Source organism: Phoenix dactylifera, chromosome 14 (assembly GCF_009389715.1).
Source record: "Phoenix dactylifera cultivar Barhee BC4 chromosome 14, palm_55x_up_171113_PBpolish2nd_filt_p, whole genome shotgun sequence".
Taxonomy (NCBI): Eukaryota; Viridiplantae; Streptophyta; class Magnoliopsida; order Arecales; family Arecaceae; genus Phoenix; species Phoenix dactylifera.
This window is the reverse complement of record NC_052405.1, coordinates 12,267,352-12,284,861: the sequence shown is the minus strand read 5'-3', so window position 1 is coordinate 12,284,861 and position 17,510 is coordinate 12,267,352. Positions and strand designations below refer to the sequence as shown.

The 17,510-nt window shown below is 38.2% G+C and overlaps 1 protein-coding gene across 1 annotated transcript; it reads right to left on the bottom strand.

Moving 5' to 3' along the window:
* Positions 1–3,277: 3,277 nt before the first annotated feature.
* Positions 3,278–13,550, bottom strand: LOC103717531 (thioredoxin-like protein 4B). The gene is given in 5 exon segments (XM_039133745.1): positions 3,278–3,672; positions 10,326–10,370; positions 10,372–10,393; positions 12,079–12,238; positions 13,333–13,550. Coding segments are annotated over 5 exon segments (459 nt in total). The 5' UTR covers positions 13,466–13,550; the 3' UTR covers positions 3,278–3,573.
* Between the last annotated feature and the right edge of the window lie 3,960 nt (positions 13,551–17,510).

Here is a 17,510-nt window from a genome sequence, read left to right as displayed (position 1 = left end):
CCAAGATCCGCAATCTTGGTACCAGATACCATATTAGTTTCATATGGCATGATACATTCTTGCACTAAAATATTTCTCAAGCCATTTTTTAAATTTTTCATCTCGGTACACTTCGATACAAGTCTGTATGCCTTCGAACCGGTACATAGCTCGGTATGTTTTTGGTACAGGTCAGTATATCTTGGAATGAGATATTAGTACATCTCGATACAGACAATATAGGGCTTGTACCGACTTAAAGCTAAATTACGTACCGATTTTCTTTCGGTATAGTATTGTATGCTCCGTACCGAGTGGTATGGTGAGGCACAGCAGACCATGACCCAAGCCCCTATGGCAGACTCTCTGGGGGCTAAAAGTCATTTTCAATCGTGTGCATGGACTAGTTTGGAAGATCTCATGGAGCTGGTTGCCCAGTTATGACAGGACCCCATGAGCTTTGTCTAAGTTCTGGTCCCAGTTGTCCAAGATGTTTAAAGTGTACAAGAAGAACAAGTCAAAATATTTTTGTTGTGCAGGGATTCTAGACTGATGTGATAGACGAATGTATATATTTGGTTGTTTGGGGTGGTCCCCTGAGGCTTTGGACCTTACTCGAGAGGCCGGGTGTGCTGAAGTTCCCCTTAAATAATCACTAGTGGGGAATTTTAAATTTGTGACAACGTTCTGGGTAACGTAGAAGATCGATCAAACGAGCAAACTGAACGTGAAGAGATTGTATTCAGCTTGAAATTTGACTCGAATTTGGCTCACATCATATTCAAACTGAATAACTAGAGTACTATTTTATGCTATGGGCTCGAATCCCTTGAACAAGATGCCTATTTAGATGGAACCTGAGCAAGAGGCATTGAAACTCTTTTGAGGCTTTCTTATTTATTGCTATAGAAAAGATCAGTCAATATGTAGGGTTAGTAATGGGTCGGGTATGGATCAGGTAGGCCATTATCTATACCTGACTCATATTTGGCTCAAGATGGGTAGAGCCTCGAGGCAAGATGGGGTGAGTTAGATAAGGTAGGCTGCACGGACCCATTACTACAAAAATTAATTTTGTTTATACTTTTTTTTTTTTTGCCTTAAAGGAGGGAATTTGTGAAGAGTAATATATATTTGGATCAGATTCTAAGAGAATTTTATCATTACCTGTACCTATCTCGAATCCGCTACGGGTCAAGCAAAGCCCTCCCTATTAGGGTAGGGTCAGACCAGGTCGGATATCGATGAAGCAAAATAAATTACCAATCATCATGCTACAAAATCCACATCTTGTGAATTAACTTGGCATAGACATCTTCATTTTGAACTTGTATTACCCATACCCCATGTTGTTATTCAGTGTGACAATCAAGTACAAAAAAATTGTCTTAGGTAATTTTTGGTTGCAGAATAAATGGGGGTAACCCTGGCGCTTCTCCTATTCAATCTGCCAAACAATATTTGATGCCTACAAAATAGTCTTATACCATCCCTATACCGCCACGAGGAATATCCCTCTCACTTGCGTTAAGCCTTATTCCAGCTCTGAGCTCAGACAGACTTATTCCCCTAAATTAGGCAGAATAAGGACCATATTGTCCTCCAGTTATTCTCCAGCCCCTATGCACTCTTCGAATATACAAAAAAGTGGGACACTAATTTTATTCTTGTGATGACATCCAAATCATTTCAAAATCCAACGCATATCAAATACATTGCATTCCTTGCACTTTGTCTTCTTTAAAGGACAAATCCTTATTCCATGGAATAAGTTTCAAACCTCTATACTATCCAAATAACCTTTTCTTATTCCCAAAATTTATTTCCATTGCCACAACCCAACGCAGCCTTAAATCCAATATTTCATGCTCAAACATAGCATATTAAGCTAGACTGCCATTTTCTTCGAGAAACGGTGGACGGGTAATCAATTATCTCCTGAATATTGCTTTACAGAGCAACCAATGATGTAAATAAAGTTATGGCTTGATTCTAACAACGGAAAAGCAATCAGCACTAATTCATAAATGGACAGCCTTAAAGCTGTGTAGATAAGCCAATAACCATTGGCCTGACCTTTCCTAGATACTTGTGCAGATAACACTGTTTCTAATACAGGGTTGGTTGCTGCCTTGCTCTCCTTTGAATGCCATGAGTTGAAAGCATGTTGTGTGCAATTTATTAATGGCTTTCCCTGCGCAAAGCTCATTAAAAAATGGCACAGTTGAGTTGTCCTGGTGTGACAAGCTCAAAATTTGGTGGTATGAACGATCTGGCTCTGGATGTACGTGCCATCGGCCCATTTGATCTGGGAAAAGAGAGAGCTACAATTTTTATGAGAAAAACTACTACGCTACGTGGAACAACTTCCAAGTCACCAACGTCAGGAACATGATATGTTGGGGATCGTCCCAACTGGGTCAAGAGGTTCTTGTTCTCCTTGTTTTGGGTACCAGCATAAATCCCTAAAGAAAATAAGATTCAGCAGTGACTGAGAGGTAGTAACTTCATGCAAGTCCTGTCAGCAGAAGGTTCAAAGGAGATCCCTTAATCACAATCTTTACACAGTAATTATTACTCCAGACCAGCCTATGCGTCAAGATTCTATGCATCACTTATGATTGTCTAAAAGTATCTGAATTAAGATGAAAAAAGCAGAGTATAACCTTTAATCGCAAGAACAAGAGTTCAATGGCAGCTCTACGGCTGGTATCCTGTTCAAAAAAACCAAAATGAACCTTATCAGAAATAAAGTTGAGATTTGTCATATTATCAACTCCAGTCTAAGGATGACCCCATCTTACCTTCCTTTAAAACTTATCCAAGAGTTGTATATTTGGGTTTGTACCTGAAACTCCTTAGGAGGTGCAGCAGGACCAATACCCGAGACTCATATCCTCCATCTCCATGTACATATCATTTTGTCATCAATGTTCTCATCCTCATCTAAACTTTACATCAGTGTCTCCGCATCCAGACTTGACAACAAGGTTAAACTGACGAGCACCACAACCCTATCAAGGTCTTCTGAAACATCTTAATCCATCACTGCACATCCAAGCTACAGGGAAACAATCCTTGGCTTGTGTTCCATTTCCTCATCTAACTGTCCAACTAACTGAAGTGCACGAATTCTGCAACCTGCATGACAAATTAATGGAAACCACCATTCGGCATCACCATCACCGCAGCTGGCCGATGGCCCAACCATTGAACTGCTAATCAACACCACCATTCGGCATCACCATCAGTCACATTGCCAACATCATCATCATCATCGCCTCAACCACCTTGGTGGCAAACCATCCAGCTGTTTATCATACACTTGCAATATAGGCATCCACATACATAAACAAGAAAGTCTATGGAATATTTGGATATTTCTAATATTTAATATATACATATCTATATGATAACACAAGCCAACATGGTTATGGAATGGTTATAGAAATATTAGTTATGGAATAGTTATAGAAATATTACTAGTCACCGGCTGTAATCTGCCATACACTTGCTCATCCAAACTAATGGCAGTCCATCGAGTGGTAAGTTTCATACCATTGCCCTTCGCAATATATACACTGCTTGTTTGTATCACAAGTCCTTAAAGAGTAGCTGGAATCTGGGTATCCTCTCTGGTGGAAGTGGACAGGTCACGATCAGCTTACCCTTCATCGCCCCTCTAAATATGGCCTGCAAACAGAATAACAGAATGCAAAGTTTGAAATCCTTTCCATAGAATACCTCACATACGAAATATATAAATAAATAAATAAAAGGAAACAGAATAAAATTACATTGTAACAAAGATTAATTCCAAAAGCAAACAAACATTCAGTAAAAGAAATAAAATAAAAAAGCAATAACTGACTCAATACACCACGTGGTTAAACATTATCAGCTGTAAGTCTCATATTTGAGATATGCAAAGATTTATAATATAAATTATATTTGCAAGATAACTGCTTTTGGAGACATAATTTTACCTGAAGGAATGCCCGACAACAATAAAGTGGAAGCAAACACATCACACAGCAAAAAAGAATATAAAATACTGACAGTGTAACAACCCAGGACCTCACCCAAAATGGCTAGCCGGAAGGTATTTATTTAGATTCTTTGATCCTGTATAAATACCCAAGATCTACCCAGCGAATAACTGATGTGGGACTAAACACACGCCCGCACGGATCCTCACATACTCCCCCCGTTTAAGCTCTGACGTCGTCGTCAGGCTAAGGGTTTAAATCTATTCAAATCTAATAAAAAATACCATGATCGGCCCATGGTCAGCTCCAATGGATCCGTGCTGCAGTGTCCCCTAGTCCACATAGGTTATTGGCCGGGTCTGCTCTGATACCATTTGTAATAATCCAGGACCTTACCCAAAATGGCTAGCCAGAAGGTATTATTTGGGTTTCTTGATCCTGTATAAGTACCCAAGATCTACCCAGCAAATAACCGATGTGGGACTAAACACATGCCCGCACGAGTTCTCACATACTCCCCCGTTCAAGCTCTCACGTCCTCGTCAGGCTAAGGATTCAAATCCATCAAATCTAATCACAAATACCACGATTGATCTGTAGGGGGACTGGTAACCAAAGACTGCTTAGGCGTATAGAGCGTTAACCACCTAATCACGAAATCACGAAGCGCTCTTTATCCGATTCCGATGCCGCTGATGACAGCATCCCCTGGTGGACGACTTTGTGTAGAATCTTTTCTATCTTTTAGCGTCTTGATACTGACTTAGATTTGACTGAAGCAAGTTGGACACTTTTAGCTTACAGTCACTGCTTCCCTCTCTACTGCGGGCCTCAGCCCCAATGGATCCGTGCTGGCAGTGTTCCCTTGTCCATAGAGGTTATAGGTCGGGTCCGCTCTGATACCATTTATTACAACTCAGGACCTCACCCAAAATGGCTAACCGGAAGGTATTATTTGGATTCCTTGATCCTGTATAAGTACCCAAGATCTACCCAGCGAATAAACCGATGTGGGACTAAATACACGCCCGCACGGATCCTCACAGACAGTATATGGAAAGCATGGTGGAAGTTACTTCCCAGACTTGTGAGAAAGCCATCCAACAGGGGATGAGGGGTTTGGTTGGATCGGTACAGCATTCAGAAAAAGAGGCTAGCGGTACAAGAGTTTAACTCAACCAAGCATGGAGGGAGGAGGAAAAAAACTAAAAAGAGAGAAAAAAACAGAAATCCTGCCTAAAGAAACAGAAAGACAAGGAAAACCAACCGGAACGATGCAAAGAAATCAGCTCTCTAACACAGCAAAACACAAATTACATAACAAAAAAAGAGAACACCAGCTTCCCTTAATCATGCTGATCAGAAGTAGGAAACCGGCAGGAGTTGTTCCCAGTAGCCAGCATCTTCAAGATCTGGAAGAATTGACTTTTTAGTAGACTTTTAGCATAACAAATATCAATCGCCCACTGATCCCCAAATATAGTAAATTGCTGATGACTAGTCGCATTATTAGAATAATTCATCTATAACCTCAACTTTCATAAAATAAAAAGCTAAAAAGGCCCAATCCTTCCTTTAAAAAACTGATCCAACTTTCTTATCCCTGACATTTTGTCCATAACAGAAGGAGAGTTGCAGGTCTTCCCTTTATCCCAAAAATCTACTCGTAAAAGTTCCAAACACATATAGGCAAAATCGCTGTGGAGAAATAGGTGACTTCAGTTTCTTTGGCCTGCCTTCAAAAGAAACAGTGGGTACCTCCCAATGGGACCTCTCCTATGTAAATTGTCTAAAGTCAGAACTCTATCATCTATTGTTAAGCAATTAAATATTCTTGCTTTCAACTCACCTGGAAACACACAATAACTTAGCAAAACCGCATAGCACACCATCATTATTGAACGATCTATAAAAAGATTTTAAACAGTAAAGATAACACAATAGGTGACGTGGTGAACCTCCAAATTCTTGAATCACTTTGTCCAGCAGTTCCAGTCTCAGAAAGTAAACTAACTGGCTTCATTTATATCTGATCACCCAATACCCTGTTAAATTTGGGTTTGCACTGAATCATCACATTTGACCACTTATATTGAGATCTGATATTTGCCTTCTGATCACAAACCAATATGGATAGAGAAGAAAAACTAGAAGCCAGAAAACAATTGCACAACCAAATATATTTCCAGAACCCTTAAATTACTTTCGACTTGCAATCTTTGCACTGAATCCACAATTAAAACCTTCTGCAAAAAAACAAATAAACTGATCTCTTTGTAGTTGCCTTTACACTAAACATAAGTCTTCTGCTAACCCTGAATAATAAAGGTGCCCTAGCAGCTGAACTACTATCCTCCAACATCCTCCACAACCATTTCCCGTTCCATTAAAATCTTTAATATTTTCACTCTGCCACTATTTTCCTTGCTTCTACTAGCCTTGTTCCAACACATGAGGCACTAGCCATGAATGTCATCCCATCGCCTCTATGGATATAGTAAGCATTGTGATCTCCTTCCTTAAGCCAAACACTCAGGATCTTTGTATTTACATAATCCTCTCGTCTTAAAATTTCCTCTAGGCTCTTCTATTAAAAAACTTGACATTACAAATTTCTGTTTTTCAGACAGATCAACAGGATTTCTTTTCGTATCCATCTCCAAAACAACCAAAAGTGTCTGTAGAAAATCATTCTTTTGAGTAATTATGCTGCCAAATTCAGAAGCATCCCAGTTACTTAAAACCAAGGTCCGTCGTACCGCGTACTGGTTGGCATACTGATGGCGTTCTGTACCGGCCCGTACTGGTTCTGTTGAATGGCCGGGTTTTGGGGTTCCACGTACCGGGCCCATACCGGGTCCGTACCAGTCCCGTACCGGTTCTTCAATGATAAGCTCTCGGTACCAGATTCAACGCTGATCCCGGTACCGGTCCTAGGCCGGACAGGTACAGCAGACCATGCTTTAAACTTTTTCTTAGCTTGTAAAATTTTAGAACCGGTACGGCAGACCATGCTTAAAACTTTTTCTTAGCTTGTAAAATTTTACCACCACTTTCCTCTCAACTAAAATACTAATCACGCCATTCAGAATCATGAAAATGAACTTGTTACAAGTTTTCTAGCTACATTTTTCCATTCTGAACAAGTTCCCATGGAGATTATCATTTCTGATGTCTAAGCCAAATAAGAGAATGATCTGACCCCACTCAAGGAAGGTCTCTACCCATAGCTATTGGATATCATTCTTCCCAGTCCAGACTAACCAGAACTGTGTGTCCAGTTTGAATAAACAGGTTCTTCTCTAACATTTGACCAGGTATATCTCCTCCACATAAAAGCTAAGTCAATACAATCAAAACCACCTACGTATCCATCTGCCCAACTGCCCATCCTACCAAATATTTTGACAAGGACTAGTGACATGAAGATCTCCAGCAATCAGCCAAGGTTCAGAAATGATATTACAGATATTTCATAATTCATCCCAAAAGAATTCTTTTAAATATCTACCAGAACAACCAAAAAATTGAAGTAAGAAGCCAAAATCTCCCACCACTCAAATTTTTCAAAACCACAGAAGTGGAATTTGTCCCCTTCCATTGCTTAACAACATCAAATACCTGCCTCTTTCCAGCCAACCAGAACTCCACCTAAAACTATGACTGAACTTATCAGCACCAATGACTGAATTTAGCTTTCTCTGGATGAGCATCACCTAATTGTGAAACAGAAAATCAATGAAGTTCCAGCAGAAGCTACCTCCCAACTGTATCCATGATCACACCACTTATGAAAAGCAAATCGAGAAAGGAAAACCATCAACTAGCATCCTCTTCCATCCAATTTTTTCCCTTCATCATTCTAAATTGACTTTCTATACTAGAATCTCTAAGTCTTTCCCTAATCTCAAAGGCTTTCTCTCAATCAAAACCTTCCAATGCAGAAAAAAAAGTAACACAGATCCATCCAGCATTCGCATCATTCATTTCTCAATATTATGTATCCAGCACCTCTTTCTTGCACAGAGCTTCCACAAATCCATATTCCTCAATAAGATTCCAGCATCCTATTCCATATTTTCCCTTTGTTCCATTTTTGTTGCTTCTAGAGCCTTTTCCTCAACAAGAAAGACTTAGCAATCTGTTCCCTGAAGCACTTACTGATGGTTAGCAACATCAGCTACATGCAAGAGGCAAGCAAAGAATCAACAAAACAGAATACCAACACCTCACTTGATATGCTTTTTGGTTCTAAAAAACAGAATTTTGATGCTAATTAAATATTCCTCCTTTAAAAGAGCTTCCCTACATCTTCATCGGCATGTCAAATCATCTCAATTGATTCTCCATCACTTTGTCCTTAATTTGAACAACTCCTAAAACTTCACTAATATGCATGTTCCTTATTCTATCGTTCTTATTTTTACCATAGATGCATCTTAATGTTCTCATTTTGTACAACATGCATACTGGAACCTTCTTTTATATTTCCAAGCCATACAACAGCGTGGTCTTACTTGTGCTGTACTAAAGTTCCTTTAAGTCACCAAGAAATGAGGATCAATTAAGCTGAAACCAAGTAGTTGGGACAAGGCTGGATGGTCGTGATTATTTATGTATTATTTACAACAACTTACATTTGCCTTTCAAGTTGGCTCACATCTACAGACCTCTCTATGACCATATTATCTTGGAAGTGTCTACTAAATTGCAAGGGCAACTGATACAGTTTTATTGGAAATTTTTCTAGCCTCGCTAGTTTTACTCTGCTGTTTAAACTATCTAAGTCCATTCAAATCCTTATTTGAGATTTCAAAGAGCTGGCTTATAATTTGGCTTAAGTCATTCTCCATTGAGAAAATAATAATAACAACCATGCAACTTAGTCTCCAAATCTACTCTTGCAAATATTAATAGATGATTTGCATAGGACAAATGCAACAACAACTAATTCCTTAACAATAAAAAATAATCAAATTCAATCATCAGTTTTCTCGTTTCACTATAAAAACATCCTAATTACAAAAACAAATAACAAAAATAAAATAGGATCCCCTAACCTTTCCTTCTTCCAATGAATGCACCTAAGGCCGCCATTCCAATCCATCACAAAAATAAGAAATCTAGTGAATTCAGTAATGAACCTTTCACCAATTAACCTAGTCATCGCTAGAGAACCGTCATCTCTAGGAAAAAGAAGACCCACTCCACATTGTCATCAACAGGTTCACACCTAGTACCAAACCCTGTACCAGTACCATCCTATTACAGTGTCGGTCTATGTGTGGTGTTAGATGATGAAGAGTACCGAGTGTCGGTACGGTAAGAGACTACATACCCGATTTAGTACGGTACAATACGATACATTTGATACAATACGGTACCAAACAGTACGGAAAACCTTGGCATAAACCTTTTGAAGCAAACTATAACAAGGCCTGAGTTTCCAGCATGCTGTGCAAAATTTGTTTATAGCCCTAAGAGATGAGCTAGAAATCAACTAAATAAGAGTGAAAATAGTCTGGTTTGCCAATATTCAACCATGCTCTCTACAGTTGTTGTCAATGAGGGAAAAGCCAAGATGGGTATAATAACAAGAGATAATATAAAGTTAAAACCCAAAGACAACAAAGGTTCTGGGCTGAACCAAATGCTCCAGTGCACTAAGAATCTAAGATTACATGACCAGAAAAGGGCAAATCTTCAACCAACTGTCAATAGTTTGAATAAGGATAATTTATAACAGAGCAGAATAAAGTCCATGCAAAATATCCTAAAGATAATGTAGAAGTTTAAAAAAAAAAGAAAGGAAACTCGAACAAAGAGGAATGTGCTGAAAGATGACTAGAAACATAAAAGTGAGCACGAAAGACATTGGTATGCTTTGCTACAACAACTGTACTATCAAAGATGAAATAGAATATGCCAACTGGCACCAAACAAAGTGACAATTAAAAATGCACCACTGTAGATTTAGAAAAGATAATCATGAGAAAATATCCTGCGTTTTAAAACAAAATGAATGTCTTACAATAGCAGAAGGGCCAGATTGTTCTACCCAGAATGAGGCGAATTAATTAATAAGCATTTATGGCTCATACAACTTCTTTTCCAGCTATTCCAAAATAACAGGGCAATAGGTCTTCAAATCAAAGTGTATCAGAATAAGAACATAATCTGAACTTTGGAAAACATATTTATCAGTATTGTTTATATTCTACAGCAATGAGACCTCACCTTAAATTACAAAAGTCAGATGAATCCACTCGATTGATACAACTCAATGGATCCACATCAGAAAAGACCAACAAATTTACTCTAAAAGAATCTTCCTAGTGCAACATGGGTACTACTGACCTCTACAACATCAATGAAGTCTTGTTTTCCGTGAAAAGAACCTATGCCATTTAGTGTGATCAGCAGTCCTGAATTATAAGAAAAATATAACTGCTTCAGTAAACAAGATATCACTAATATGTGCCAGAATATATCAAAGAAAAGGCATAAAAACCTACACAATTCTTAAACATGTATATGGGTATTTAGATCGACAAAAAAGAAAAGGTGTTAGAACAAATATGAAATATAATTTGAATTAAATAAATATCTAGACTAGTTTTCATAACATAGTAGAATAGAAAAATCAGAAGGCTTTGAACTAGGTGATAGCCCAGTGGTTTGGCACCTTTCCTCCACATGAAAGAGGTCCCAGGTTTAAAATTTGGGAGGTATTTCCTAAATTTGGACCTGTGTAATTCACAGAGATGGCCTTCCCTTCTTTTCCCTCAAAATAAAAAAATAAGAAGACTATATTTATTAGGTTTTCATCTTCTATATAATTAAAACATTACAGCATTAGCCTTTTTCTGCTATCTGACAAGTAATTAATTAAGCAATACCAGCATGTCAATGTCATTCTTGATTTCGAAAAATTCATATTTGTGTTTGGTGAAAGATATGATTTTAGCATGCGCTATCATAACCTTAAACGAGTGATCATAAGCATAAGTCATAAAATATACATCAAATTAATACTATATACAGTTACATTGAGAGGAAGTTAACATCAAGAAATAACGAAAGATGCCTAGAAACTGTACATGCCATTTTAACTTCTACATGCTTTAAACAACTATAGTATAGGTGTTATATTGTTGTCAAACTTCATGTTCAATCATCTAAATTCCTGAATATGGTTAAGACTGCAAGATTATAAAACATTATATTAAAGTTATAACAAACCTTCATCCTTAAACCATGTCATTGATTGTGGGATCTGTTTTGGCAGCCGTGCCTGAACTTAGCTTGTGGATGAGTCAACTCTCCACAGTGTTTAGAAATATGGAAATCTGAGAGTCATATGTACTAAAGCATCTAAAACACATTTAAGTCACAGGTGAGCAAGTTCAGCTAGTAATTGGGGTTTACAATGACCCCGTTCACCTCATCGTAATGTCAATTAGAAATGGCAACTCGGGAAACAAAAGAAAAATATACTTAAAAGAAAATCATAGCCTCAAGGGTCGAATACGTATAGGTATGTCCAAAAATAGGCCCTGGGTGACTGAAACCAATACTAGACAGGATGACTTCTAACTAACAAAAATAGAATGATACGTTAGAAAATGAGTTAAGTTATAGTAGAAAGTTATGCTTGTCCATAAGAAAAATGTTAACTAAATTTTCTTATAGGGGTTTAACAAACAGAAATAAATAAACCCGGCTCAAAAAATTTCTTAGCATGACAAAAGAGCTTTTGTCAGGAATAGTACTTGCATATACCAAAAGTCTACATGGTCAAGCCATCCCCACCAACAGAATGAACCGCATGGAAACTCAAATCACATGTATTATATCAATTGTCTAAGAAATTAGTAGTTATTGTGCATATCATGTAATAAGCAAAACTTGCAAAGAAGTCTGGAAATTACTGGAACTTTAAACTTGAAATATGATTTCATCAACTTTAGAATAACAGATGGTCAGATGTATGAACAGCTCAAATTGTCACATGAAATATGAAATAGGCTGTGCAAACAGAGATAAGAAAAAGAAAATGAAAAGACTGCTAGAGTGTGTAAAAATGTGATATTTAGTAAGTGAATCTTACCCCGAGTCCATCTTCATGTGATGAGCATTGAAGAAGAATATAGTTGACGGTATCAATGTAATGTCAAAATAATTAACATAAACCTGAATCTCCTCAGCATCTGTATCAACTAAAGCTATCGTTGCAAACTTTGAAATTTCTCGAGAAGACTTGGAAAGCTGTTTCAAATCAGATGATGGAAAGCATAATGTTAAGAAAAGCAGGAAAAATAAAAAAATGAATAAGAACATTAAAATATTAAATATTACTATGCAAATAGCCAATGACATAACGCAAAGTGATCTTTGAGAAATGAGAGCAGAGATGAAAAAAGGGCGTTTGCAGACACCAGGAATCACAGCGAAGAAGGCTTAAATAGTTGATGGCGAAACAAGATTTACTCTACATTATACACACTATTGTCACGGTTCCTTGAAAATGCATAGTAATTGCGGGACTCCTCTCCCACCTACAAAATTTAGATCATAATTTTTTTCTTTAATTTAATTACCAAAAATAATGATATCCTGACATTCAACTATTTTAAGATTGTCTTCTTTTTTCCTTGTGAGATGCGGCAACTTCAAATAGCATTTGTTAAAGCACAATGCAAACCACAAAGCTCCAAACCTAAAAATCAATCGAATGCAAGCGCATGCAGAAACCCCTTAGTAATAGCTTGCAATGGCAAAGGCATCATATTAGAAGCAAAAATCATATGAGATGCACAAAGAAGTCATGCGAGGTTAGAGCGTTGATGAGATGTATAGTGCTTAAATAGGCTGTCCGGTAATGCCGACTGATTTGAAAAATTCAAACACATAAAAATTATTAAAACATTAGATTGTAGAAAGAAAATCAAGCAAAATAAAGCAAGTCAGAAAATCCTTTTGCCAAATTTTCATGTTCTTGATAAACTATTTCAATGTAACATGACATGTTAGCTAGCAAACAAGATTTTTTCTCTTTTTTTTCCGTAGATTAATAACAATAATATCAATTCATCATTCAAAATTAATGTCTAAAAAATCAGAATCAATGCAGCAAGGGTAAAAACAGAGTTTAGGTCATAAATTAAACATTGCAATCGCAAATAACCGAAGCATTGCAGTGACGGCAAAGTGACATAACAAAGTAGAGCATGAAATACAGAGAATTTCATGTATTTGCGAGAGCATCATCAAAGCCAACCTAATGAAAGACAGAATCCTGATGCGATTGGCAACAAACTAAGATACATGTTGTGATCTGAAAGAGAAATTGGGGCATACCGATGTCATCCGAGCTGAAGACAGGCGGGATCGGAGCTGCGGCCGAAGCGGAGGACGAGGACCTTGTCGAGGGTGTCCCTGATGATCCCGTCCACCTCCCTCTTCCGAGTCAGAGTCGGCAGAAGAAAGGAGCTCATCTCTCTCTCTCTTCCCCCCTCCCTCTCCCCTCGCGCACGTGAGATGCCCCGTGATATAGAGACGGAGGCGAGAGAGGCAGAGAGAAAAGTGGCGTTTGGCTATCAAAATGGCATCAACGATGGTGAAATAATTTTATTCTAAATAATCTGATTCCAATAATTTAAAATTATCATAGTATGCTATATTTTAATATTAATTTTTTTTAAATATTCATAAATAACAAATTTGATGTTTTATAAAAATCCAATATTACGACTATATAATACAAAACAACTCCTTACATATTCCATCATAATATATTTAAAATATATTTTAATAAATATTGAATAAAATATATTATTTATACTTATAATATATTATTTTTAAATACTAATATTTATTTTGATTATAAAAATAAGCAAATAGAAGTAGTATATTTTGATAATTTCGTTGTATAAATATTAGGGTACAATAATATATTTCTACTATAATTTCAAATTATCGTTGAATAATAATATGACAATAATATGATCAAAATATATTATAGTATAATATATATTATAAATAATATATATAATATTAACATAATATAATATACATATATAATAATGACATATAATATATTGATGATGCATTGATATACTAAGTTTTTCCGACTAAACTAAGGGGCACTTTCATTTTCATTTAGATTTAAGTATGGATTAAAAAAAAATTAGTCTTCGATGCTCGAACGGCCCAAAATAATTGCCCCGAGGTGATCTTGCAAGCATCTAGAGGCAGAAAATCCATATGTTTCTACAAAACAAAAAAAAAAATAAAAAACCCACTCAGATAATTTCTAAAATTTGCTCTAGAGGCCTATACACTAATTAAATTCCAGCACTTTATACTGAGATCAATCAAATACGTGTAGAAATTTATTGCCCAAAAGATAACTATACAATAACCACAAAATTCAAAGAACCCATGACCACTGATATACATCAAATATTGGATGAATTGATTCTTTGGGAATAAATGTCGGTGTGTCAAGGAGAATGACATGTGGGGCATGATATGGATCAGAGAAGAAGAAAAAGAAAGAGTTGAACAACAAACAACTTTGGATTTTCTTCGAAGGAACACCCGACCTCCACATAAGCCAAATATTTGGGTGATCAAATCTCCCTTTTTCATTGTTAATGTAACTTAAATACCATACCCTGGCATAACCGCCATGAACCCACGTACAACATAAGTAAAATAACCTAAAACAACTTGACCAGAACACTGAAACATCCCATGAAACAAAGCACCAACCCACGACTCAACAGAACACCATCCATCCCATGAACAGAACACTAACCCCTGAACTTAAAAGAACACCATCCGCATGAACAGAACACCAACCCACGATTGCATGTTATCTTAACAGAACACTAACTCAACTAACATGTAACCAAATGGACACCATATATAGCAACACGTAACACGTAAGGAACCCATAACATCGCCCTCCTGTTTAAGCAACCGTGTCCCCACGGTTAGAAAATTTCTGGTGGCAGCACGTGATAGTCTTCCCAAGTTGCATCGGATACATCAACACCGACCCATTTGACAAGAACTTCGGTAGCCCGCTCTGTTTCCACGTTGAACATGCAACGCTGGAGGATAGCCTCTGGTTCAGGATGGAAAGTCCCATCTGGTGTCAAAGGAGGAAGAGTTGGGGAGGTGATAGCGCCAGACCCAAGCTTCTTCTTGAGAAGGGAGACATGAAAAACAGGGTGCAAGCGAGTCTCTGGTGGAAGAGCTAGTTTGTAAGCGACTGCTCCAATGCATTGTATTACTTGAAAAGGTCCATAAAATCTGGGAGAAACGCTTGAAGTTGCGACGGACAGCTACTGAATGTTACCGATATGGTTGGAGGCATAAAAAGACCCAATCCCAATGTTGAATTCTCGATCTGTTCGGTGCAAATCAGCAGTCTGTTTCATGCGCTCCTGCGCTCGATGTAGGTGTTCCTTGAGTAAGCTTAGGATCTGGTCACGGGACTTGAGATTATCTTCAACCGCCTGTACCTTGGTAGTCCCTGGAATGTAGGAAACCAATCGAGGTGGAGCAACCCCATATACAGCTTCAAAAGGTGTGAGTTGTGTGGACGTGTGAGTGTTGGTATTATACCAAAAACTCAGCTAAAGAAAGCCACTGGGACCAATCTTTTTGGGCGTGAACCAGCAAAACAACGAAGATAATGTTCCACACTCTTGTTCACAATCTCATATTGTCCGTCAGATTGGGGATGATATGCAGAGCTATGAGCGAGCACGATTCCCTGCAAACGGAACAATTCTTCCCAAAACCGACTGGTGAAAATCGGGTCCCTATCATTACAATAGAAGTTGGCATGCCGTGTAACTGAAAACATTATCAAGAAAGAGATGAGCTATTTTGGCAGCAGTATAAGGATGTGATAACTTAATGTAATGAGCATATTTGCTCAGACGATCAACAACCACATAGACTACATCACAGCCGTGCGACATAGGGAGACCTTCGATAAAATCCATAGAAAATTTCAGTCCATACCTGTGATGGAATTGGAAGTAGTTGTAGGAGACCTGCCGGAGAGATATTCTCAGATTTGTTGCATTGATAGCTATCACATTCACGAATAAAGTTCTTGATATCGGATCTCATTCCCTTCCAGTAGAATTCCTGCTTGGCACGCTGCAGTGTTTTGTGAAACCCAGAGTGGCCCCAAGTGGGCTAGAATGGATTTGCTGAAGAATTTTGAATCGAATGGCATGCTAGAACCCACGTACACCCTTCCTTATAATATAAAAGTCCATTATGCAGTTGATATTTGGAAGAGTCCAACATACCTTGACTTAACTGCCGGAGAAGTTCTTGAAACTTTAAATCCGTGTCATATTCAGACTTCAGCTCCCCTGCCCAAGCTGGCAATTGGACTTGAGATAGCAATAAGAGTGGCTTCTTCCGAGTCATCTTCATGGCATTGTGAAAGGGCGTCTGCCACCCGATTTTCTTTCCCTACTTTATACTCCACATGCATATCATACCCCAATAACTTTGATGCCCATTTTTGTTGCATCGGTGTACCAATTCGTTGCCCCCAAAAGAAACTTGAGTGCTTGTTGATCTGTGCGAACTTTGAAGGGTTGGCCAAGGAGGTAAGGTTGCCACTTGCGGACAGCAATAACAAGAGCCAAGAGTTCCTTTTCATAAGTGGATAAGTGTAGGTTCCGACCCTTGAGTGCATGACTTAGGAATGCAATTGGCCGATCTCCTTGTGTAAGAACTGCACCTATGCCTAAACCGGAAGCGTCACACTCAATGATGAAAGGCTTTGTAAAATCAGAAAGTGCAAGCACCGGGGAATGGGACACAGCAAGCTTGAGCTGGTTAAAAGCTTCCATTGTAGCAGGGGTCCATTGGAAGGAGTCCTTCTTCAACAGGGATGTTAATGGGGCAGCAATCTTCCCATAATCCTTGATGAATTTTCGGTAGTAATCGGTAAGCCCCAGAAACCCATGCAAAGATTTAATGTTTCGAGGCTCCGGCCAAGAGATCATTGCTTCAATTTTGCCTGGATCAGCTTCTACCCTAGAACTTGAAATAATGTGCCCCAAATAATCAACTTGAGAGCATCCAAACTTGCATTTGGTTAGCTTTGCATACAATTTATCTCTTTTAACACTGAAAGAACCACCCTTAAATGCCTGCAAATGATCATCCATAGAACGACCATAAACAAAATATCATCAAAAAACACAAGAACAAACCTCCGAAGGTAAGGGCGAAAGATGTCGTTCATGAGCCCTTGGAAGGTTGCGGGGGCATTTATTAAACCAAAGGGCATCACGAGGATTCATAATGACCTTGATGAGTACGGAATGCCGTTTTAGGATATCTGCAGGAGAGACTCGAATTTGATGGTAACCTGAACAGAGATCGAGCTTGGAAAACACAGTGGCACCATGGAACTCGTCAAGGAGTTCATCCACCACCGAATGGGGTACCGGTCCTTAATTGTCGCCTTATTGAGGGCCCTGTAATCCACACATA